Source organism: Anarrhichthys ocellatus, unplaced genomic scaffold (assembly GCF_004355925.1).
Source record: "Anarrhichthys ocellatus isolate YVR2014 unplaced genomic scaffold, GSC_Weel_1.0 scaffold6, whole genome shotgun sequence".
Classification (NCBI taxonomy): Eukaryota; Metazoa; Chordata; class Actinopteri; order Perciformes; family Anarhichadidae; genus Anarrhichthys; species Anarrhichthys ocellatus.
The window spans coordinates 9387446-9407455 of NW_022280036.1; the positions used below are offsets into that span (position 1 = coordinate 9387446).

Below are 20010 nucleotides of genomic sequence, written 5' to 3' on the forward strand. Positions count from 1 at the left end.
GTGTGTGTGTGTGTGTGTGTGTGTGTGTGTGTGTGTGTGTGTGTGTGCGTGTGTGTGTGTGCGTGTGTGTGACTGTGTGTGACTGGAAGGGGAGGGGGGGGCTGCGGGTGAGGGGGCTTTGTGCACACCAAATGAGACGATTAATGCTGCATTTCCCGCCACATTAGCCAGATACATCTCCTGAGGGAGTCAAACAAAAAGGGATGTAGCATCCTCTCTCTGTTGTCATGGCAACCGCTAGCCAGGAGTCATCAGCGGCACGGACGCAGATGTCAAAATCTAATCCTGGGCCAGTTATGATATCTCATCATTAATCCTCCTGCTCATCAACATCTGTAATGTGATCCTTCAATATCTACAGCAGTTTGAGGTGATACAGACAACAAGCAGTTAATTAGAAGCAGTTCGCTGCCTCAGTCATCATCTGTTTGATAAATTGCAACGTCCGACATTAACCTGCCAGATTAGTGGCTTCTAATTTGCTTTGTTAAGAAAATGAGCATGATTTACATCTGATTGCCGATGAAATCAAATAATGGGAACTTGATCACAATAATGTTAAACAGGTTTATTGTGTGACCTGTTGACATCCACGTTTACCTTCTGTACAATATCTTTGTTTGCATGAAGTAACCAGTTAAAGCTACACTCAAAAGGCATCGAGTTGTGCACGAATGCGCTCTAAAACCGGGAAATTATTTTGCATTTTGGCACTTATGGTTCCTTCGTCTCAAATTCAATGGGTTGAATGGGGTTTTGTTTGGACGCCTGAAATGAGGTATGTGGTGAACACAAGCTTGAGAGATTTGAAGGTTTTGTTCTACGATATAAAATACGTCAGTAGAAAAGGCTTCCTATCTCGTGTATTTTTAAGCTTTTAAAAAAAGGCGGTTGCTGACAAGTGACTAAATTAAACTACAAAACATCATCATTGACTTTCCACGGCCATACCGTTACCATTGCTGGTATTATCGCTTAATTTTACTGTCCTGCTCTCGTCCTCTAACATGATATCTGGTTTGCCGTCTGCCGGATTCCATATGAGTGTAGCATTAAGTGGCGAAAAAGCTAAATCTAACCAAAAATCCATTAGAGTGTTTATTCGTCCAGTTCCCGGTGTGTTAACGCCTTAACACATGGAGTGGAAAACGAGACACTAAGCTTTAACACGCCTACAGTTTGGAGGTATCTACTGAAAAAAGCAATCACATGATTGTAGCCAAAATATATTTATATCTTAATTCTAACTCTGCATGAGTGACCGCAAACACAGCTCACACCCGTGTTTGTTGATCACATCTAAATGTTTGAGAGATGATGCATAAATGAGCCCAACTTTAGTGAGAAAGCCAAACAAGATGTCCCAGAACCAGCTTTTCATGGTTTATTCTGACCTCCTCCTTCACCTAAGGAGGGGATGTTTAATTAACCAGAAAGAAATTGTCTGTGTGCATCAACAAAGACAGTGTCTATCATTTTGTACATCAGTGTTGTTTGATATTTGGCATCAAGAACCAAACTCTGTTCCAAATAAGCTGCTGAATTGTTTGTTCAGAGTGAAAACATGAACACGTTTGTGTCTCTGTGGTACATGATTACACCGCACAGTTCCACAGTGATGTGCCCACAGCTGTAATCAGTTTAAACAAAGCAATCGGGTGGACTCTCCGGGCAGAATTGCAATACTTCCAGTAGCACACTGGATATATGAAGCAAATATCACATGCAGGGGAAGATTGACTTTTTTTATAATTTCCCTCGTGTAAGAGTCAGGTTCAATTTCACTGTCAGAGTAGCAGGAAACTGCAAACTGCAATCTAAAAAATAAATGTGCATGCTGCAGAAAATTTGAAGTTTTCTCCCAATACCTCTGGGAATTAAGGGCAAACTGTGAGTGTGGCATCTTAGGGCTCGCTCCCAAGAACATGGAGTGACTTCCGATCATCAGAGTTGTAATTGGATGTAAGCTCCCGCTGTCTTTATGATTGAAATGTGCCTTCAGTAAAGGTTGACAGCATGAGAACAGGAGCAGTTAAGGTCAGTGATATCCTGACTCAAAGTAAAGCCACATGAATTAAAAAATAAATAATATTTCACGTGGATATCATATCACATGTTGAAGCATTATGTCTCTACAAAGATGTGATGTTAAGTGTTATTATCAGTTTTTTTGTCTCACTTTAACATTAAATTATATTATTTAGAAAATAATACCATATGTTCAGACCTTCAAGGCTACTGCATTGTGGGTACTTTCTGAAGTTGCACTACACGATTATCACGTTACTGCTACTACTGCTACTACTATCTCTGTTAAACCATAATAAAATATGAACTGTGTTGGTATTACCATCAAAACCATGTGCTCCGCTCACCTTGTCATCAAGCTTCTTGGCACAGAATGAGAGCTCCACATACCCGTTGTTGCCAGAAATTTCCTCAGCGTGCACCTGAGAGGAAATACGATTTGTCAGTAATATTTTGTGCTTATGGGATTTATTCGTCGCAAAAAAATCACAACCACATGATTTATGTTTCAGGAAAGAAAAAACTCATATATGCTATACTGTTGTGACCGGAATTGAAACTCCACTCTAGAAATATATAATATAGTGAGAGTATTATTATGTAGAATATTAATGTAAAAGTAGTTATGTGCCAGTATTTTCAACAAACTGCTTTACTTATTTTTTTGTGAGTTTTTATAATATATGCCATTTTCCTCTAAATTACAAAAAGTAAGTTTTACTTTAGTAGGGGTTGCACTGTGGTAAGCAGTTAACAAAGTGAAGTGGCTTTTACTTAACTCGGGATGCTGGCCATTAGAGTAGAGAGCACCATTAGATGCAAGCTAATGTGGCTATTACAGCTTGAACATAAAAGTTATCACATACAGTACAGTGCAACGGTAAAGGCTTGTAACAGCGCTCTAACATTTTTAAGTGGCTGCTTTGTGTATAAGACCTTAGTTATGACTGTGTGTTAGTTACAAAGAATCACCGAGCACCCTATGCTGCTCCCTCTGGCCCACTCACAGAGAACAGAAGTTTGCTCTCTCTCTCTCTCTCTCTCTCTCTCTCTCTCTCTCTCTCTCTCTCCATTGTTCTTTTTGAAAATGCCATAAACTTTACATCAAACTGCCAGAACTGTAGCTGCAGAGTAGGCTCAGCCATGGCTGGACACAGCTTGACAGTGATGATTGGCAAACTAGGAAACTTGGACTTTTTATCAGACAGCTTGTCCTGACAGGTACCAAGTTCAGGGAAACATCTTTATAAAAGATGTGGGCAAAATATTTTCAGCTTTTTCACCGGATAATATTCGCTTTCTGTGTGAAACATGACAAAAAGAAATTTGTAAAATAATTGCTCGGAAGAAAACGGAACGTAACAATGGTGCATTGAACTATCCCCCAAAATATCCCCTTGTGAAAATTCTCACAGTTCACTGTCTGGCAGGAGTCTGTCTTTAACTTTTCCCTCAGCACAGGGATCCAATACTATCTATAATAGCGCTGCATAAAAGTGCTGCAGGTCCTCTTATCATGTCCACGTCTCTCTCATGTGTTCTCAAACAAGGTAGAGTGAAAGACTGCACAATCTTTTTTTTATTATATGCTACCACCACTGGCTTGTTAACTGTAAGATTGTGGTTAATGACACATGTGATTTCTTATGCATGCATCATTTCCTCTTGCATCTCTGTGTGCATTGGCACGTTTAACATGAATGGAGCGCCATGGCACCAGTGATGGACACTAGCATATAGAAAGTACTCAGAGTGGATGTATACTTTTAAAAAGCTACCGCTACAAAAAAAGAACAACGATGTGCAGCAGCAACATGAAGCCATTCTGTGAGTGCTGTTTTCAACTTTATACTAATATATTATTTTTAATAGTCTGAGAGCATATAGAGGTATAATCCATTATGGTGCCTGAGAGAGAACAGATGTGAGACTGGAAGCAAATGTAAAATAATACAAAAATCTATTTTACCCATTCATTTGCCATTTATTATTTCTTTCAGCTCTCACTGGCCATTAGCTATTAACTTTCATTTTCTTCATATTCAGCAATCTAACAAATGCCATTCACCAGAGCAGCAAGGTCACGAGCACAAAGTACGAAACCTACGGTGATGGTGGATTTGCCGGCGTATTTCCCATACTTCAGCAACAAAGGCTTCACCATCTTCTTTTGGGCCACAATCTGCAAAGAGCAAGATTAACGCATTTTTTACCTAAAGCCTTCCTTAGCAGTAAAGAGCTGAGTCATCAACACCAGCATCAGGTATAATTACTACCAACATTTACCACAAACTTGTTTCAGATTTTTTACGGCAGACACATTACAGTTTTTAGGGCACAAATGTAACTGATACAACTGAAATAAATAGATTTGTAAAATAATCTACCTACCTGGCCAAGAGTACACTCCACCCCACCCAGAAAGTCATCATCCCGGGTCCCGATGCTATGAGTGCCATGGATGTCATAGACTTCAAATCGCAGCTTCTGAACCTCCTCAAAGTAGTAGTCCAATGAGAGAACCTTGGCAAAGACCGGATGCAAGTTGCTCTTGATGACTTCTGTCCTGTCCAGCTGAGAGGGAAGACACACTTTCATTTAATATATTTAACCATTGTAATGTTTCTTATTTTAATTCACTACATGTGTGATTAAAGCAAAAGTGGACCTTATGGAGGGATAGCACACCGGATTACAGATCTCACAAGAAAATATTACTGGAAAACATAACTTCTTCTGTCTTCCTGCTTATTTTGAGGAATACCAGCGACTACAGAAGGGCCGATGTTATTACGTTTCGTCAAGAGGATGATGTGAGAGAAGTTTGGAGGGCTCGGACACTTAATCACAGCATACAGAAAACGTCCATGCTTGTCTTTCAATGCCTGACAAGGAAAAGCTGAGCTCTCTGAAGCCCCATCTGCTCATGACGGAGGATTCAGCTCTTACGCAGCTCTACACACGTCTATGCCGCCCAATTTGTCACAAGGACAAATCATCATGGAACATGATATTTAAGTTATTAAATAATGACAAACATGCAGCAGAAATCCACACACTCATTTTCATGGTATACTGTAGTTATGTTTATGTTCAGTGCCTGTTTTTGGACTCAAACCACAGGAGAGAACCGACCCATCAAAAGGTATAATCTGGAGCTGATATGTTGACTGGTTTTAGACCTATAGAGGGTTTCAAGTCTGTAAAATTCTCTTTGTAGTCATCCTAAACATAGTCATACATTTGGATACAAGTCCAGACTTGTGTCCTAATGACATCGGAAAGCGGTGACATTGCTCTCTTATGTCTTGTCTTCTCGCATTGGTATAGAGATAGTCTTTTTCAGACAAGTTGAGACTGTAAGCTTTGTTTTAAACCTCTCTCTAAAGCTGTGTCTTCTTTCCTTCTTTACTCACTTTGTCTGTCACTTTTAACAAGCAAAAACAAGTGCAACACTAAGAATAATTTCCAGGAGAGAAAATGTGTGCCATTATCTCCATTTTCAGATGATTACGGGATCTCCCCACCTCTATGACGGCAGGCTTTCACACCGTCTTCGAGTGTATTCCAAAGTGGTTGCCATATAAAAGTTAATTTCGAACACACAAGCGCCTTAAGGGGTTGTTTTACCACGAGCCACCAGTACAGCATCAGTACTTCTCGTCATAGACTCTATCTGGGGTCAACAGCATTCTTCCTAAAGACATTTGGTGTTTTGATGATTGTGGTGGAGGGCACCACCTTAATCTAATCTAAAATCTCACATAGTTGTTCAGTTTGTGTTGAGATCTGGTGACGTTGAGATGTTTTAAATTATTTTCATACTCATCAAATCTTTCAACAACTGGCTCCGTTTGAGCATTATCATCCTGAAAGAGACCCCTCCCATCAGGATGGAAATATTTCATTATGGAATAAAAGTGATGACTCTTGTATTGATTTGCAGTGACCCCTCCGTCTAATGGAACAAGTGGACCAAAACCATGCCGGGAAAACTCCTTCCACCTGCATTTATTCAGGTTTTTGCCATATTTGTAATGTGTATGTCATTGCATTATAAAACCTATAATGTCACTATCCTTGTTTATTGTATTTCTATAATTTTTTGTACCCTTGTTTCACATTGTTGCCAGTTTACACGCTAAGGAAGGGCGTCTGCCTGAACATCAATGCATGAATAAACAATTTAATTGGAGTGCTGTCCTGCTGTTGACTTTTTGCTTTTGAGCATCTTCGAAACACAACCAATCATCAATTTGCAATTACATTTTTTACATTTGTTGCTTAAACTCTAGGGTTTGTTTTGTCACATCTTCATTTGCTTGATCGGAAGAATAAACAGCACTGGGTTGAAAACAACCAGAGCTTTGTCCCTGTCACAGTTCTATAACCTGACTAGTTCTCTAGTTAACATCCACCTCACTTGAGCTTTGTATTATGGAAACAATAGTAATAATCAGACAATTACAAATGCGATGGATGGCTGGTAGCGGGGATTGCTCTACTGTTTCCTTCTCACTCTGGCAAACATCACAAACAGAAGAACGTCAAGCTAGGACTTGGCTTCCTCGGCCTCATTCATCTTCATTTCTCTTTATTGTGTTCTCCTGCCTTCTCCTCCTCTCTTTGTGCCATCTGGATCGACAGATTTGGAATGAGTCTGTCTGTTGATGAAAGCTTCTCAGAGCAACGAAGGATAGATGGTGCCGAAGTCTGTGATGCCTGTTTGTTGTTGGAGTGGGGCCAGAATTACAGAGAGATCCCTGACATAGAAACGAAGGCGTTATCTATCAGTTCTTCCAGGTAGGTTGAGCGTTATCTCTGTAGCTCAATCAAAACAAGCCCTTGTAGCTTAGGTCAGATATCAGCAGAAGTATCTGGTTTTGATTGGCGTCACCATCACACAAAAAGAAGACAAATCTGCTGTGGAAAGAAACCTCAAGTCATCTCCAGCCTGCCTCTGAGTTTGTCCTTGGAAGTGAACAGGTGGTGAAATAAGGTAATATTGAAATAAATGTTTGACAAATAGCAGGTTGAAGTCACAAACACTTTATGAGCTCAGAAAAGAGGAAGAGGGTGGCGGTGGTATGAGTGGGCTCAGCTTCTTACTCAGTTGTTGACGTAAGTAACAATTTATGGTGCCTCCCAGTACTGAGGGATTTGACAGCGGAGGATTGGACAATTTCTGTACACTGTCATGACTGGCAAGTCTCAGAAAGACAGACAGACAGACAGACAGAAACATACATACATACATACATAGATAGTTACATAGAAACATAGATAGACACAGACAGACAGCTCTTCTGACAGTGTAATTGTAATACTGCACTGTGTGAGTGTGCATCATCGTTATTTAATATCATATGAATTTGCTTCAGTTAGTGGAGCTAAAAATAGTCACTCATACATGCTACATTGAACCCAGGTCAGTCATTTTCATGTAACAGCCTCCTATCAAGTTACAACCAAGAAAAATCCATAACTGTGTGCTCAACACTGCCGGCCGAGTGTTTTTATCATAATAATATCTCCACATTCATACAGACCAAACAACGAATGGCTCTCGTGCGTGGCAGGAATCTGAGATAGCTTTTTGTTGGACAAAGGGTAACAGGGGAAAGAAAATCTGTGTAATTAGATATCCTCTGCCATGTTTTAACACATCCTCTACTTATTGGAGACCTGTGCTTTGGCTTTCCCTAATGAGCTAAATGACTTAATTAACAGGGAAATGAGAGACCTGCTGCCTACGCTCCAAATCAGCTTGGGACCAGTCCAAGAAAGTAAACATTTTCAGCTGGAACACACCTAATCACACTGCTTATTAACAACCCACTGTTTGTCCACACATGGTGAAATATATAGAGAGCAGACTGAACAATCTGCTGTAACTTAGTGAAATGTGGAGACAGACTGAATCAGACAGCTGTTGTGTAAGCCATGAACATTTTCCGAAAGAGTGACAAACAGCTGCAAGTTCAGCAAACCATTAACAGATGTATCTCACTGGTCGAGCTTGTGCCACAACACACATTTTAGGTATAACTGGAGTGGGACTGAAAATTCCTCCCAATGTATAGCATTCCACACATCACCACTGCTTCATCTTAAAATCTGAGCTTTTCCAGATTTGTGAGGCAACAGAGGGAAGGCTGGCCAACTGTGCCCTCTCAGTTTCTTTCTGTACAACAAGTCTGTGTAACCATTAAGAAAACATGTTGCTCAGATCACCCCCAAGGAGCTGTAATTTGAACAACTCTATGTATGTGGGATTCAAGGCACGATTCTTTACGCATTAAATCATGTTAATGACTCAGATAGGGAGATTAATAAATCATGGTGGATTAATTTTTAAAAGCTACATACTGCTGCCTATATGGTTTTTGAGTAGGTTCACACTTTTTCCCAACTGGTCCACCTATGTATTTGTCAGATGTAAATATAAAAAGGTGGGGGTGCTCACCTCTGTCCACTGTCCGTTGGTCTGCACCATGATAATAACACATGGGTCTGACTTATTCAGCGTGTCTCGGTCCAGCAGGGCTTTGCAAGCCACACGCAGCTCTACTTTGGAGACGCAGGTAGCTGGACCGCTGAGGCTGGTCGCAGGGGAGACGGCCTCCAGAACATCATTCATCCTGGCTCACAGGCGAGAGGAGCTGCCAACCAGCGAAGCAGTGCGATGTGGGAGCTCCGAGGGATGGGAAAATGTAGTGCCGGGTCAAGGGATTTCAGTAAAGACGTGGCACGCTCACAGGAGACAGGCTCTTTTGACTTGGTACAGATGTCATGAAAAAGAACAGAGGTTCCTGTTGAGTCCCAGGGGACCAAAGCAAACCCAATCTGTTATCACTGCCTGTCAGAGCTATCCCCTCGTGAGGAGTATCATCTCACCTCAGTAATGACGAAAGACAGGACATGAAGGCTTGTGTCTTTCAGGAGTCTGGATCAGATCCCTGGAAAAAAGGTATTTAAGATGGTCAAATCTGGTGCGTCCTCTTTTTAAATGCTCCTAATTCCATTAAAAAAGTCAGAATTACAGCGCTATGCACAAAAATACATACAAAGAAATAGACTTCATATTATTATTTTCTGAATGCCACTATTTGTCTTCTTTCCTGTTCAAAACATGAGAAAACAAAAGATTTTAATGGAAGAAATGATGAAAAAAGCTAAAGTGGCAGATAAAATCAGGATTCTAGCAGACACGTTGCTGTGTGGCTTTATTGCCCGGAGGATAAACTAAGAAAAGGACATAGATTTTTTTTTGTGTCAGGCATCCACCCTGTGTCCTTGAGCTTGAGCGAAGGCTGTCTGACCCTGCTCCGCTGTTTTTAAGGGGAAGAAAGTAGGCTATACGGGGTTTCATTTATCTGCCAGCATCCCTCGCTGTGTCACATTCTTCTTGTAGGAGATAGACGAACAAGTAAGCGGTTGGCTTTCAGCACCAGGGACAGCGCCCGTATTTTGTTTTTGTTTTTTTGTTTGCCAGCTGTGAGTCTGGAAACCAGATGTTACCCAAAAGCATCAATCTCAAACTTAACACAATAAAGCTCGAAATACAATCAGATTCAGAAGCTATGAATCCTGACCGAAGCAAAAGTTATAATGTAAAACAAAAAACGCCTTTTGGTAAAGCAACACGTCCTCTACCGTATCATGACAACAACTTAATAATGAAGGCGATACAGGAAACACTCCTGAATGGTTTCTTAATAATGTATCACAATGAATCAACTCCGCTACAAATCTGTAATCCTTGAAAATCCAGTTAACCATCGGGGTCGCACAATGACGACCTGGCTTTAGTTGTCCTCATCACAATCAGCGAAGCGTCGTACTGAAAATGACCCGTCTACTTTGACAACATCGTTTGTCATTGTCCTACTCACTTCCGATAAGAAGACATACAGCTGATCAAAACAACCGCACTTAACCCCCCTCGTCAACACCGATAAACCGCTGAAGATCAAGTTAAACGCGCAAAAACTCACTTCCTACCTGTCGTTGTTCTTTACTCTTAAGCACACTTGTTTTAATCCTCTCTCATAACACACTGCTTGATTTTTTTTTTTTTTTCCTTCTCCGCCGAAACTCATTGGTTCGCTGGTGAGGAGGGAGTCGGCTTTGCTTGTGGAGCGATGGGGAGTGGAGAGAGTCCAGCTGCTGATGTAAGGATGGGGCTTTCGCTGGGACTCGATTATTGGGAGTTCAATTCAAAATCCATCATTAAAAACAGGACACTATGCTATGGAAATGCATCAGAGGGGCATTTAATGTGTATGAGTATCTGGCAGCTTTCACAAAGCCTGACAGCAGAGTTAAATCCGTTAAAATATATGCATAGTGTCTGTGTGATTTGCTGACAGGCTGTGAACTTATGAATTATGAACAAATCAATGAAATACATTTAAATCTAAGGGCAAGACATGCAATATCTCTCACACTTAGTTGAAGTTAACCTCTTTGCCCCAGCAATCCTCTGGAGGCTCACTAGAGGGGTTTTTTAATGTCAATCTGATTTTTCTCCAGCTTCAGCCATGTAATAATGTGTCACACTGAACATGCCTATATGTGGTTCCATCATTACCACTTTGGTCATGTTTACATATTTGCATACACGGCATAGTTCTGCATACAGTCGGTAAGCATGTGACACCAAATAGACAGATGTGCCAACAACTAGCTCACAATCTAAATCCTCTCACTAAGATCTATAGTTTGTCAATTTGCAATCAGAAAAGAAGACAGTTGATGTCTAAATCAACTGGTCCTGGCAGGTTTTATCCACACCTCGATGATTAAAAAAAAAAAATAGCGGGGACAAATGTGAGACATTTCACAGCAAAACAACAGGAACTTAAATGGATTGTCCTGCAGCAGCACATCACAACCACGTGTCCATGTGTGAGCTCCAGACAGCTTTGGACCTGTGACTCTCTGCTCTCTTATTTTCATCACATGGAGACACGCACACGCATACACCCACGTGTAGCCTCTACATGCACATGCCTGGTGTCACTCACATTAAAATGGTCATGAGCCGATTGACAGTGTGTAGATTTTGTTGACAGCAATGTATGTTATGTAAGTATTGTTTCGACACAACGTTTATGCTTGAACCTTTTCACAGTCCACCCACAAATGTATTCTTTTCATGAATGTATTTCCAGACATTACATAACGTTTATAGATTTTCAGATTGCACTGACAAAACATCAGCCCTCCAGTTTCTGCAAAACAAAAGCCAAGGCCACAAAAGCCAAAGCAGCTAAAGAAATTGACTAAATTATCACATTTGGCCTCATCAGAACACAGTGCAAGACAGAAAGTAAAAGCTTTTATTTGACTGTTTAAAAGTACCTTGAGTGATTATAGTGCACTTTATGACAGTATAAATATGTAGGCTTCAGCTGTTGTTGCATTTTGTGCCTGAAGGGTTTGATATTTCATGATTCCTTCATGTCATTCAGACTGAAAGAACTTATTTTTTCATTAGAGCTTTGCTTTACGAATGTTTTTTATTTCAAGAGCACTGATTCTCTGAGAGATGAGCCACTCAGGAGCTTTCAGCTGGCAAAATGAAGTAGTGTACAGGCCGGCAGGTCAATCAAATTATTCAGACAGCTTGAAAAGTGAAACATTTGGCTCCCTGCTTTTTTAATTATCTGCTCTGTTAAGCAACCATGCAACTTGCACACCAAACAACACAAAAACCACACCAAATCCCCCCCCACAGGTTAGTGTAACCCTTTCAACAAAGGTAACAAATCCGTGCCTGGATCTGCACACACTGTGTTAAACATGAAAAACCGTCTGCTTTATGACATGGCCATCACCTAAAGTCATGTTCTCTTCTGCCGTTTTTTCAACCCCACTGCGTCTTCTTCCGTGGGTATTCAGAGTAAGAAGTGTCTGCTTTGGGGCTCACACCTGAGCCTTGTTACGCCACAGCTCCAAACAACAGCCATCTGCTGCTGCTGCTGTGTCGGTTCAGCACCTCACAGGACGTTTCCTACATTTACACATGGATTATCTGTTCAGATTCCCCCCCCCGCTGCTTCTCGCCAGCCACTGACCACATTGCATGTACAATAACCCAAATCCAAATAGACTCTTAAAATGGCCCGACACACTCACATTTTCAGTCAAACTATAGCTCCGTTGTGTTGGTGTAACGTCATCCAGTTTTCCGCCAGCAGCCTCTGAGTCGGGGTATTTTTGTACATAAAATGTAGTTTTTTGGGGATATTTTCAAAGACACTATCCATTCTAAAGTCTATCTTATTGGTGAGGCCAGCATCCACATCCTTGTTAATGGTAATCAATCACTGAGCTTGAGTTTCAGCAGACTCTACTTCCAGTAACAGCTTATTATATTTGCCGTACTGACCTACAAATACAAAGATCTCCTTTCCCTTTTTACATAGTAAAGGTGATACACACAATTCATCAGGAGTGAAGCTGATACTGCATACATGCAACCTCATTTATTTCAGTTGGATAGTGGGATATTTGAGAGGAAATAATCAGAGAATGTTCAATGTATGAGGAAAGACTTCAAATGATCAACTATCAAATTTGTTGCCCATTTATTTTCTGTCAATAGACAAACATTTACAGCAAATCTTGCATCACAAGTAATATTTGATTGATATTGGTGTTGCTTTTATATGTAGTTTATCAGAGGACAAACGCAATTCTCATCGCTGGCGATTAATGAAATGTGGGAGTCGTTTTGGTTTAAACGACACATTTAGGAAAGGTGGTGAGAGGAAATGGTTCTCAAAACCCATAGTGTCCTGTTGTGTTGTGTTTTAGTACACAGATTATTTTGCTATCCCCAGGATAAATAGAACTACCCATGTGAGTTTCTATTTCAGGCGTATCAATCACCTCTGGTCCAAAATGTCTCCACTGCCCACTCACCTTCATTAACTGAATTATTTATTTGTGTTCAGGCAGATAGAACACAGGGAGACCGTAAAGGAGACACAGACAAGGACAGTCAATCTCACCGCATCCAGATTTTTTCAGTCTGTGCATGTTGACTGGGGATCATTTTTGGAAGTGGACATTTTATAATGGATGCATTTGAGTGGGAGGTTCCCTGCACTTGTGTTGTTTAACTTTCTATTTATTCATTGATCAGAACAACATGAGCACAGTTTAGAAATGTCCAGATTCACTGTTGTCATGGTAATGTTTTGTAGTAAGTCTGTTGTGGTTCATGTCTGCCAGCACATAACCTCCAATATGAACATTAGAATTGAACTTTGCCCCCCCCGTGCAGAAGCCTGGTGTAATATTGTCCCAGTGGAATGAGATTTTTATTCTCGCTTTCCACCTCATGAGCTTCCTCTGTCTCCACGGCTGTCGATGAACTTGACTTCTATCACCTGTACTAATTAATGCAGGTGTACAAGTATTTTAATATAACGGTCCGTCATGTTTAAGAGGCTCTTCTTGGTTTAGACAAATGCTCAAGAATGTCTGTATTTTTGTTGTCCTGACTGTAAAAAAAAGCCTCTTAATTGGTTTACGTAATAAGTTAAGTGTCAATGAACATGCATCAGTTTCTGTCACATGCTACCTTCTATAACTGCAAAGACACTGACCAAATTAATCTAGTAATACATTGTTTCGTTGTATGGCAATTACACTGACACATCAGGTTAAAACCTGCCATCAAAAAATACATTTAAAATCCTCAATTACAGTCAAACCGTGCTCCGAAATGTTTTTGTCTCTGTTAGTGAGCTAGTTTGTGCCTCTAGTGCCACCTACTGCTGCAAATATGAACCAAATTTTAGAATTTAGACCCAAAATTTCATTTTAGTTCATATCTTGCGCACTTCAGACAGATGTCAATGTATTATCAGTGAACTTGGAAGTACAGCGAGTGGGAAAAACTACATTTTTATCTTTTGAACCAAACTCTGACGTGACTCCCCACAGCTGTCCAGGGATCAAATCTTTTAAGTAACTGAAACGTCTGCAAAGTAAGATTTGCTCATGCGGTTTATAAGCCTTTTGTTTTCTAGTCCTGGAATTGTGCATGCTGCCCGTCATACTGGACACCTAAATACAACGGCGCCATCATTAGTGATTAACACCTGCGCTTCTCTTACCGCGACAAGTCCAACGGCCCGCTGTGTTAGATATTTTCATATTAGGACATTTTTAGCCATCAGCTTTACTCCTAAACATCTGTCCTCATTGTTTTTATCTCGTTTTTCTATCCCCGGGTCGCAAAATAAGAAAATGTTACGGCTGAAATAAATGTATATTCTGGACACCGTTTCATTAGTTTAACTTCTTACCGTCAGAGGTGCAATCTGAACCCAACTGTTATTTTAACACATTTGACATCAATACGTCACACCGTGTCCGTTTACATCTTTAAAAGTTGTTAGACAGACACTTCCCCGATCAGCTGAGTGGCTCTATTCCATCAACACCTCTAATCTATGGCTGCACCATGAAAACTATAAAAAGAGATCATAATCACGACATTCTCACATTGATCTTTTTTTAACACTTTATTCTGCAAAGTTCCATAGCGGCTATTTTCACTTCTTCTTCTCCACGTCCTGGTCAGCAGCCTCTTTGGCTCTCTTGGCACGGATGCCGAAGAGACGAGCATTGGCGCGGGCCATACGCAGGCTGGCGAACGCCTTGAAGTTCTTCTCATCCTCAGAGATGATCCGAGCCTTCTCCGTCTTCTGCACCTGGGAGAAGAAGGAGACAATCGCGTGAGTGATTTTTCACATATTGCTTAATTATATATCCAACAAAATCCAGCCAATGTAAAAAAGCAGTCATCAGAAAAAAGGTTCAAATGTTTCATCAAAGAAATACAGCGATTCCGGAGATTTGTCATCATCTGACCGCTGCGATGCAAAACAAAGACATTTTGGGTTTTATTTCTGATGTCATCAGTGACGACATAATGGCAAAACCACAGCCGGTTTAATGGAGGCGGGGAGCGATTTCAACGATAGAAATGCAGGCTCATTTTCCACCTAAAATGCATCACTTTTGGATATGTTGGGTGCTGGTGGAATCTTTAAGGAATAAAGACTTACTGATTTGATGGGCATGACTGGACCACTAAGCTGAGTGGCCATCTTGAGTTCCTCCTCCTAAAAAGAGAAACCAACAGTTCATTCTTCATGGCAATGAAAAAACATCCATATTACACAGTAAGACGTGCTATGAGGCAGATAATCATCTAGCCAGCACTTGGGTGTTGTGAAATTACTCAAATAAAAAAATAACAGCAATGCTTGTAACATAACATCTTAATGAACACTGATGGGAACTGATGTCAATAAGGGTGCAGTCAAATGAGGCCGTGTTTGGCCTTCAATAAAACGTGTCCTGCAGAGTTTATGGAGGACTGTGATCTCTGTACTGCATTTAGAAAAGTTAAAATACATGGACACAGGTTAGGGTTTGAGCTCCCTCATACAAATCTCTACATGTTCATTATTGGTGCTAAACTGATAAAGTTCATTATTTCAAAATGCATGCGGAATAAAGTCTAATTTTACACGGGGTTCTTTTGTTTTCACACATTACTCTTAAAAGCTTGTGTAAAAGCTGTTATTCATTTTCATAAGACGGAGCAATAGTAAACAAACACTTGAGAGGGCTATTCGAATTTTAAGGATGACTCACTCTTACGAACCACATGCCTTGGATGAATGTTTTAGCACTTGTTTTTCTCAGGAAAATTACCACACAATCAAAACATAAAACAATTCATTCACAACAACTACAGTCTGTCACATGGTTTTGAGACTGGATGGGAAGTTTCTTTTTAATCGTTATGTTCCATGAAGGAGAAACTTACAGTGCTGTCTCCCTTCTTGGGAGCAGAAGCCTTCCTGGGGAACAGGATGAGCTTGGAGCGGTACTCCTTCAGGCGCTGCACGTTGGCCTGAAGAGATTCTGAGGATCTGTTGCGGCGGCGAGAGTCGACTGCGATGCCGATGGTGCGAGCTGTCTTTTTGTGGATGCCAGCTGCCTGTAGGGAGGATCGCAGCACAATAAGAGTTAAACATAAGAACTCGATAAGATGCCGATTATATTTTCTATTTTGAGTAATAAAGAGCAGTCATCAGATAAAAGGTTCAAAGTATTCATCAAGAAAATACAGAGATTCCGGAGATTTGTCATCATCTGACCGCTGTGACGCAAAAAACACACAAGATGGTTCTTACATTTCTCTGCACGTCTGTCAATAATGACATGCTAGCCCAGGTGCTTTATGCTATATTCTATGTACATGGGACGATGCTCAACTTGCTCAACAATGCTGCAAGCTTGCAGCTCAGCATTGAATGCACATTGACTTGTGCTTTCACTTCACCATGGGAATTGGTTTTCCTCTACAACTTGAATAAAACTGGTGCTTGAACTAAATTGTATTACTGAAAATGAGGTCCGACAGGAAAGCAATGAGTACTGGTATACCGTAAAGTGTACAAAGTATGCTGATCAGTAAAAAACACCTCACTAGTACTCATTTCTGAGCGTACTTGTGAAGGAAGTCTACATGTTCTGGGGCGATGCACCTTAACATTTATTTAGCCTTTCTCCCACAGCAGGCAAGTACAGGGGAGGAATGGAAGGTACAGTTTGGCAAGAACAGCACATCTTTGAGCAGCCTTCATGTTTTTCTACAGCTACCGAGTGTTTTATTGGTTGGGTGGGATGCATGATTCATCACAGAAAGGTCGAGTTTGTTGTTTGCATCCACAGTAGTGATCAATAGCATTTCTGCTAAGTTTTACAGTTTAGTTCATGCTAAATTTCTACCCGATAACAGACAGTTACTTTTCTGCTTTACATTTCCCTTTGGTGTTGACGGACTAAATTCAGTAATCAAACAGTGGCCAATATTTTGGGATAAAATAGTTAAAGAGTGACATTGTTGATTAATTATTCCTGCGTGTAAAACTACCATCAACCAACAAATAGACGGTATTACCTTGAGTTCCTCCAGTGTGAAGCCACGTCCGGCACGAACCTTGGTGTGGTACCTGACTGTGGGACACCTGACCTGTGGCCTCAAGGGTCCAGCAACAGGACGGGGAGCAATGAGACGGGCCTTAACCTGACGAGCCTTTCGCCTAAAGAAAGACGTATCGTAATTAAACCCACAGCAACAGAAGGGGTCGCTTTCGGTCCAAGGAACCAAGAAACATACAAGTCTGTTTTGCATACTCTTGATTGTGTTCCCACCATCTCAAATATACAGCAAATAACAGAATTGGGGGGGCTAGTATTGCATGACTGAGGTATGACTAGATGTAATGAATGGATGCAACAGAGACACAGCAGTCCAAATAAGCATGATCTGCTGAATGTTTAGCAGTTTTTTGCTTCTTTAAATATCAGAATTGGCACAATTACCAATAGTTATGTTCTGTATGTTTGTCTTAAAACTTTTCTCCCACATCCAACACGGAAATTGACTATTTAGTGTTTAACATCAATCATTACATAAATTGTGGTGGTTTTATCGTGGGGGGGGGGGGCTCTGCAAGAGGTTATCAAAAGGTTTACAGACATCTCACCCTCAAAATCATAAGAACATCTAAATAAAAACATCTCAATTTGAACTGCACATGTAGTCACATCAAAGCAGGATCACCAATTTAACACTTTGCATATGTTGCTAATGTTAAATACACCCCGATGAGTAAAATTGCTATAGAACACCTGAGGTGTTCCCAGACAATAACCTGAGATGTTAGCAGACAATACATACCGATACTTTCCTTCAAGAAAGACCCTGGTTTTGACTATTACAAGACACATATCCACTATTTAATGTGTGTAGAGCCCACCTTCAGGTTATTATGCATTACTTTATGTCCGTGCAAACAAAAAACGGATCACGTATAAGTTTCCTTTTACCAAATAAGTCATCATATTTAATTTATTCCTGCCAACAGAGTTGGTATTTTCTACTCCACCATGATGCGACTGGGCGGCGTGCAGCTTCAATGTATCACAAGCACGAGACGGTTCTCACCTGCGGAGCTTCCTGGCTGGCTGGTTGAACCAGGTGCGCACTCTTTTCTGCCAGTCTTTGTGGAAGTGAGGGTTCAAGAGCATTCCATTCCGGCTGGGGGCCATGGCTTCCTACTTCCCTGCGAAAACAGAAGGACACACGGACATGAGCCGACTCTCAATGCCGGCACACCACGATTATCCGAGGCTACAACGGCGATGCTAAGCTAGCAGGTTAGCGAGGTTACTGGCCGATTTGATAGGCAACTCCTGCATGCGGCTGCTACGACCCACGATAACTCGTCCTTGCCATTTCTGCATTCGTTACGTATACTGAACTTTATTTCATGGGACATTACAATATGGCGCTATAGTTCGGCCTATCACGGTGTGCGCTAACAGTCACACATAAACACCACTCGCCCGGGGATCACTACTAAAACAGATGTTGTTGAGCTATTTACAAAGGAAATCTTAAGACAATAATCACCTTATTACAAAGGTGGCGAAACGTCCTATCTCAGGTTGTATTTCAAATGAACATATATCGATAAAACTACAAGGATTAGAGTAGATTATTTCTGAAAATGTAGAGAAAAAATATCTCACCTACTAGGGAGGAAAATGGCCGAAAGGAAAAAGGAAGTTGGAACGCGGTGGATTGTGGGATATGGGTAAAACAGCCAATGGCCGAACAGACTCGATCAAAGAGTATATAAATGAGGGTTATCCTCACAAAGAACATCCGACAAAACGTAAAATGTAACACAAATGTTTCCGATTATTTCATGTAAGAATAGGGAATATAAAATTAAGCCATTGTGATGAAAATATATATTATGAAAATCCAGATAATCCTGCTATTTGACGTCTTTCGATGTTCCCTGTGCAATACATGCACCCCAAACAAATATGTTGTTGGTATCTTAACAGATTAATATGCATGAATACTTTCCTATGGATAAAACGTGAAATCACGTTTAAACCGTACACAGAAGGAATAATTTCGATTAAGGAAAACTGGAAGTAAGAATGTATAAACCACACTTTAATCATCTTTGTTATTGCAGGGAAATTAAACCTGTTGTATGCTATCATAACAATATCAATGTATTATTATTTATCAATATTTTTTTCTGTGGTTCTTAAAATATTTCCAATACCACAGCAGTTAATGAGGCTGCATTTAGGTTTGGAAAGTGGAGTTCCAAAAATAGTGGAGATTTATTAATCATATGATTTATGCACTTCTATTTTGGCACCAAAGATCGGACTAGGATAGTAGCCATACAATTACACTTTAACACCTTTAAAGCCTCTTAATTTACAAGTGTGTATTATTTTTAAGCATGCTGTGAATGTTTTATAAATATTAAATTTGCGTTTGTAAAGCTTTTCAATTATGCACTCACATTGGTACACTTACAATTTATTTTGCAAGCTAATGTTTAATGAAATTATTTCATGATGCCATTTTGTGTTCATTACAGTACAATAATGTAGTGTAATTGTGTTCACAAGTTTGACTTACAATTAGAGGGGAAGGTTTTGCCCTGGCCACTAGATGTAGGCCTAGCACCCTCCATTAGCAGCCAGCAGCAGTCTTACTATTATTTTCTGTGCTGGACAGTATACAAAGACAATCACGTTATGGTAGCAGGGTATCAGCTATAAGTAATGACCAAAGATAAATCTTTCAAACTGGTAATTTCTATGTTTTGAATATTAGTTGTGAAAGACCAAAAGACTAGAAAAGATAAAGAATTATGTATGATGTGTCTTATTTACCACCGTGTGTCACATATTAACTCAATAAAACCAAAGTGTCACACAACAACTGCAGCAGTTGGATTAACAGCACAGGCCCAGTGGCCCAAGGGGTCGGGGTGGCCCTAAGCCCAGGTTTAAAGGTAATAGCGGTGACCTGATTCTTTTGTTTGTTTTGCTCTTGCT

At 40.5% G+C, this 20010-nt stretch overlaps 2 protein-coding genes and 2 non-coding genes across 12 annotated transcripts in view; all 4 read right to left on the bottom strand.

Moving 5' to 3' along the window:
• cpne7 (copine VII) overlaps positions 1 to 10139 on the bottom strand; it is a 28368-nt gene extending 18229 nt beyond the window's left edge. The window contains exons 1-6 of one of the 8 annotated variants that reach the window (XM_031846234.1): positions 10033 to 10139; positions 8926 to 8987; positions 8495 to 8805; positions 4420 to 4602; positions 4136 to 4210; positions 2376 to 2450 (exon numbers count right to left, since the gene is read on the bottom strand). In XM_031846234.1, coding sequence (XP_031702094.1) covers positions 2376 to 2450; positions 4136 to 4210; positions 4420 to 4602; positions 8495 to 8668 — 507 coding nt within the window. In that variant the 5' untranslated portion in view covers positions 8669 to 8805; positions 8926 to 8987; positions 10033 to 10139. The other 7 variants (XM_031846235.1, XM_031846228.1, XM_031846229.1 and 4 more) reach the window with 7 other exon arrangements.
• Positions 10140 to 14558: 4419 nt separating this feature from the next.
• On the bottom strand, positions 14559 to 18732 carry rpl13 (ribosomal protein L13). 2 transcript variants are annotated; one of them, XM_031846236.1, is made up of 6 exons: positions 18667 to 18732; positions 18080 to 18197; positions 17030 to 17171; positions 15890 to 16063; positions 15120 to 15176; positions 14559 to 14762 (listed from the first exon to the last, which is right to left on the bottom strand). In XM_031846236.1, the coding sequence occupies exons 2-6, from the start codon at positions 18181 to 18183 to the stop codon at positions 14604 to 14606; spliced, it is 636 nt and encodes a 211-aa protein (XP_031702096.1). In that variant the 5' UTR covers positions 18184 to 18197; positions 18667 to 18732; the 3' UTR covers positions 14559 to 14603. The 2 variants fall into 2 exon arrangements, with proteins under 2 accessions (XP_031702096.1, XP_031702097.1); XM_031846237.1 differs by lacking the exon at positions 18667 to 18732 and adding an exon at positions 18548 to 18634.
• LOC116383254 (small nucleolar RNA MBII-202) lies at positions 14838 to 14916 on the bottom strand. Its single transcript, XR_004212761.1, has one exon. It is a non-coding gene; the product is annotated as a small nucleolar RNA MBII-202 (small nucleolar RNA).
• Positions 16139 to 16217, bottom strand: LOC116383255 (small nucleolar RNA MBII-202). Its single transcript, XR_004212762.1, has one exon. It is a non-coding gene; the product is annotated as a small nucleolar RNA MBII-202 (small nucleolar RNA).
• Positions 18733 to 20010: the final 1278 nt, after the last annotated feature.

Coding starts and splice junctions, on each gene's coding strand:
- rpl13 (XM_031846236.1), bottom strand. CDS start 18,183: ATGGCCCCCAGCCGGAATGGAATGCTCTTGAACCCTCACTTCCACAAA. Junction 17,172..18,079: donor CCAGCCAGGAAGCTCCGCAG/GTGAGAACCGTC, acceptor GTCTTTCTTTAG/GCGAAAGGCTCGTCAGGTTA. Junction 14,763..15,119: donor CAGTCATGCCCATCAAATCA/GTAAGTCTTTAT, acceptor TTCTTCTCCCAG/GTGCAGAAGACGGAGAAGGC.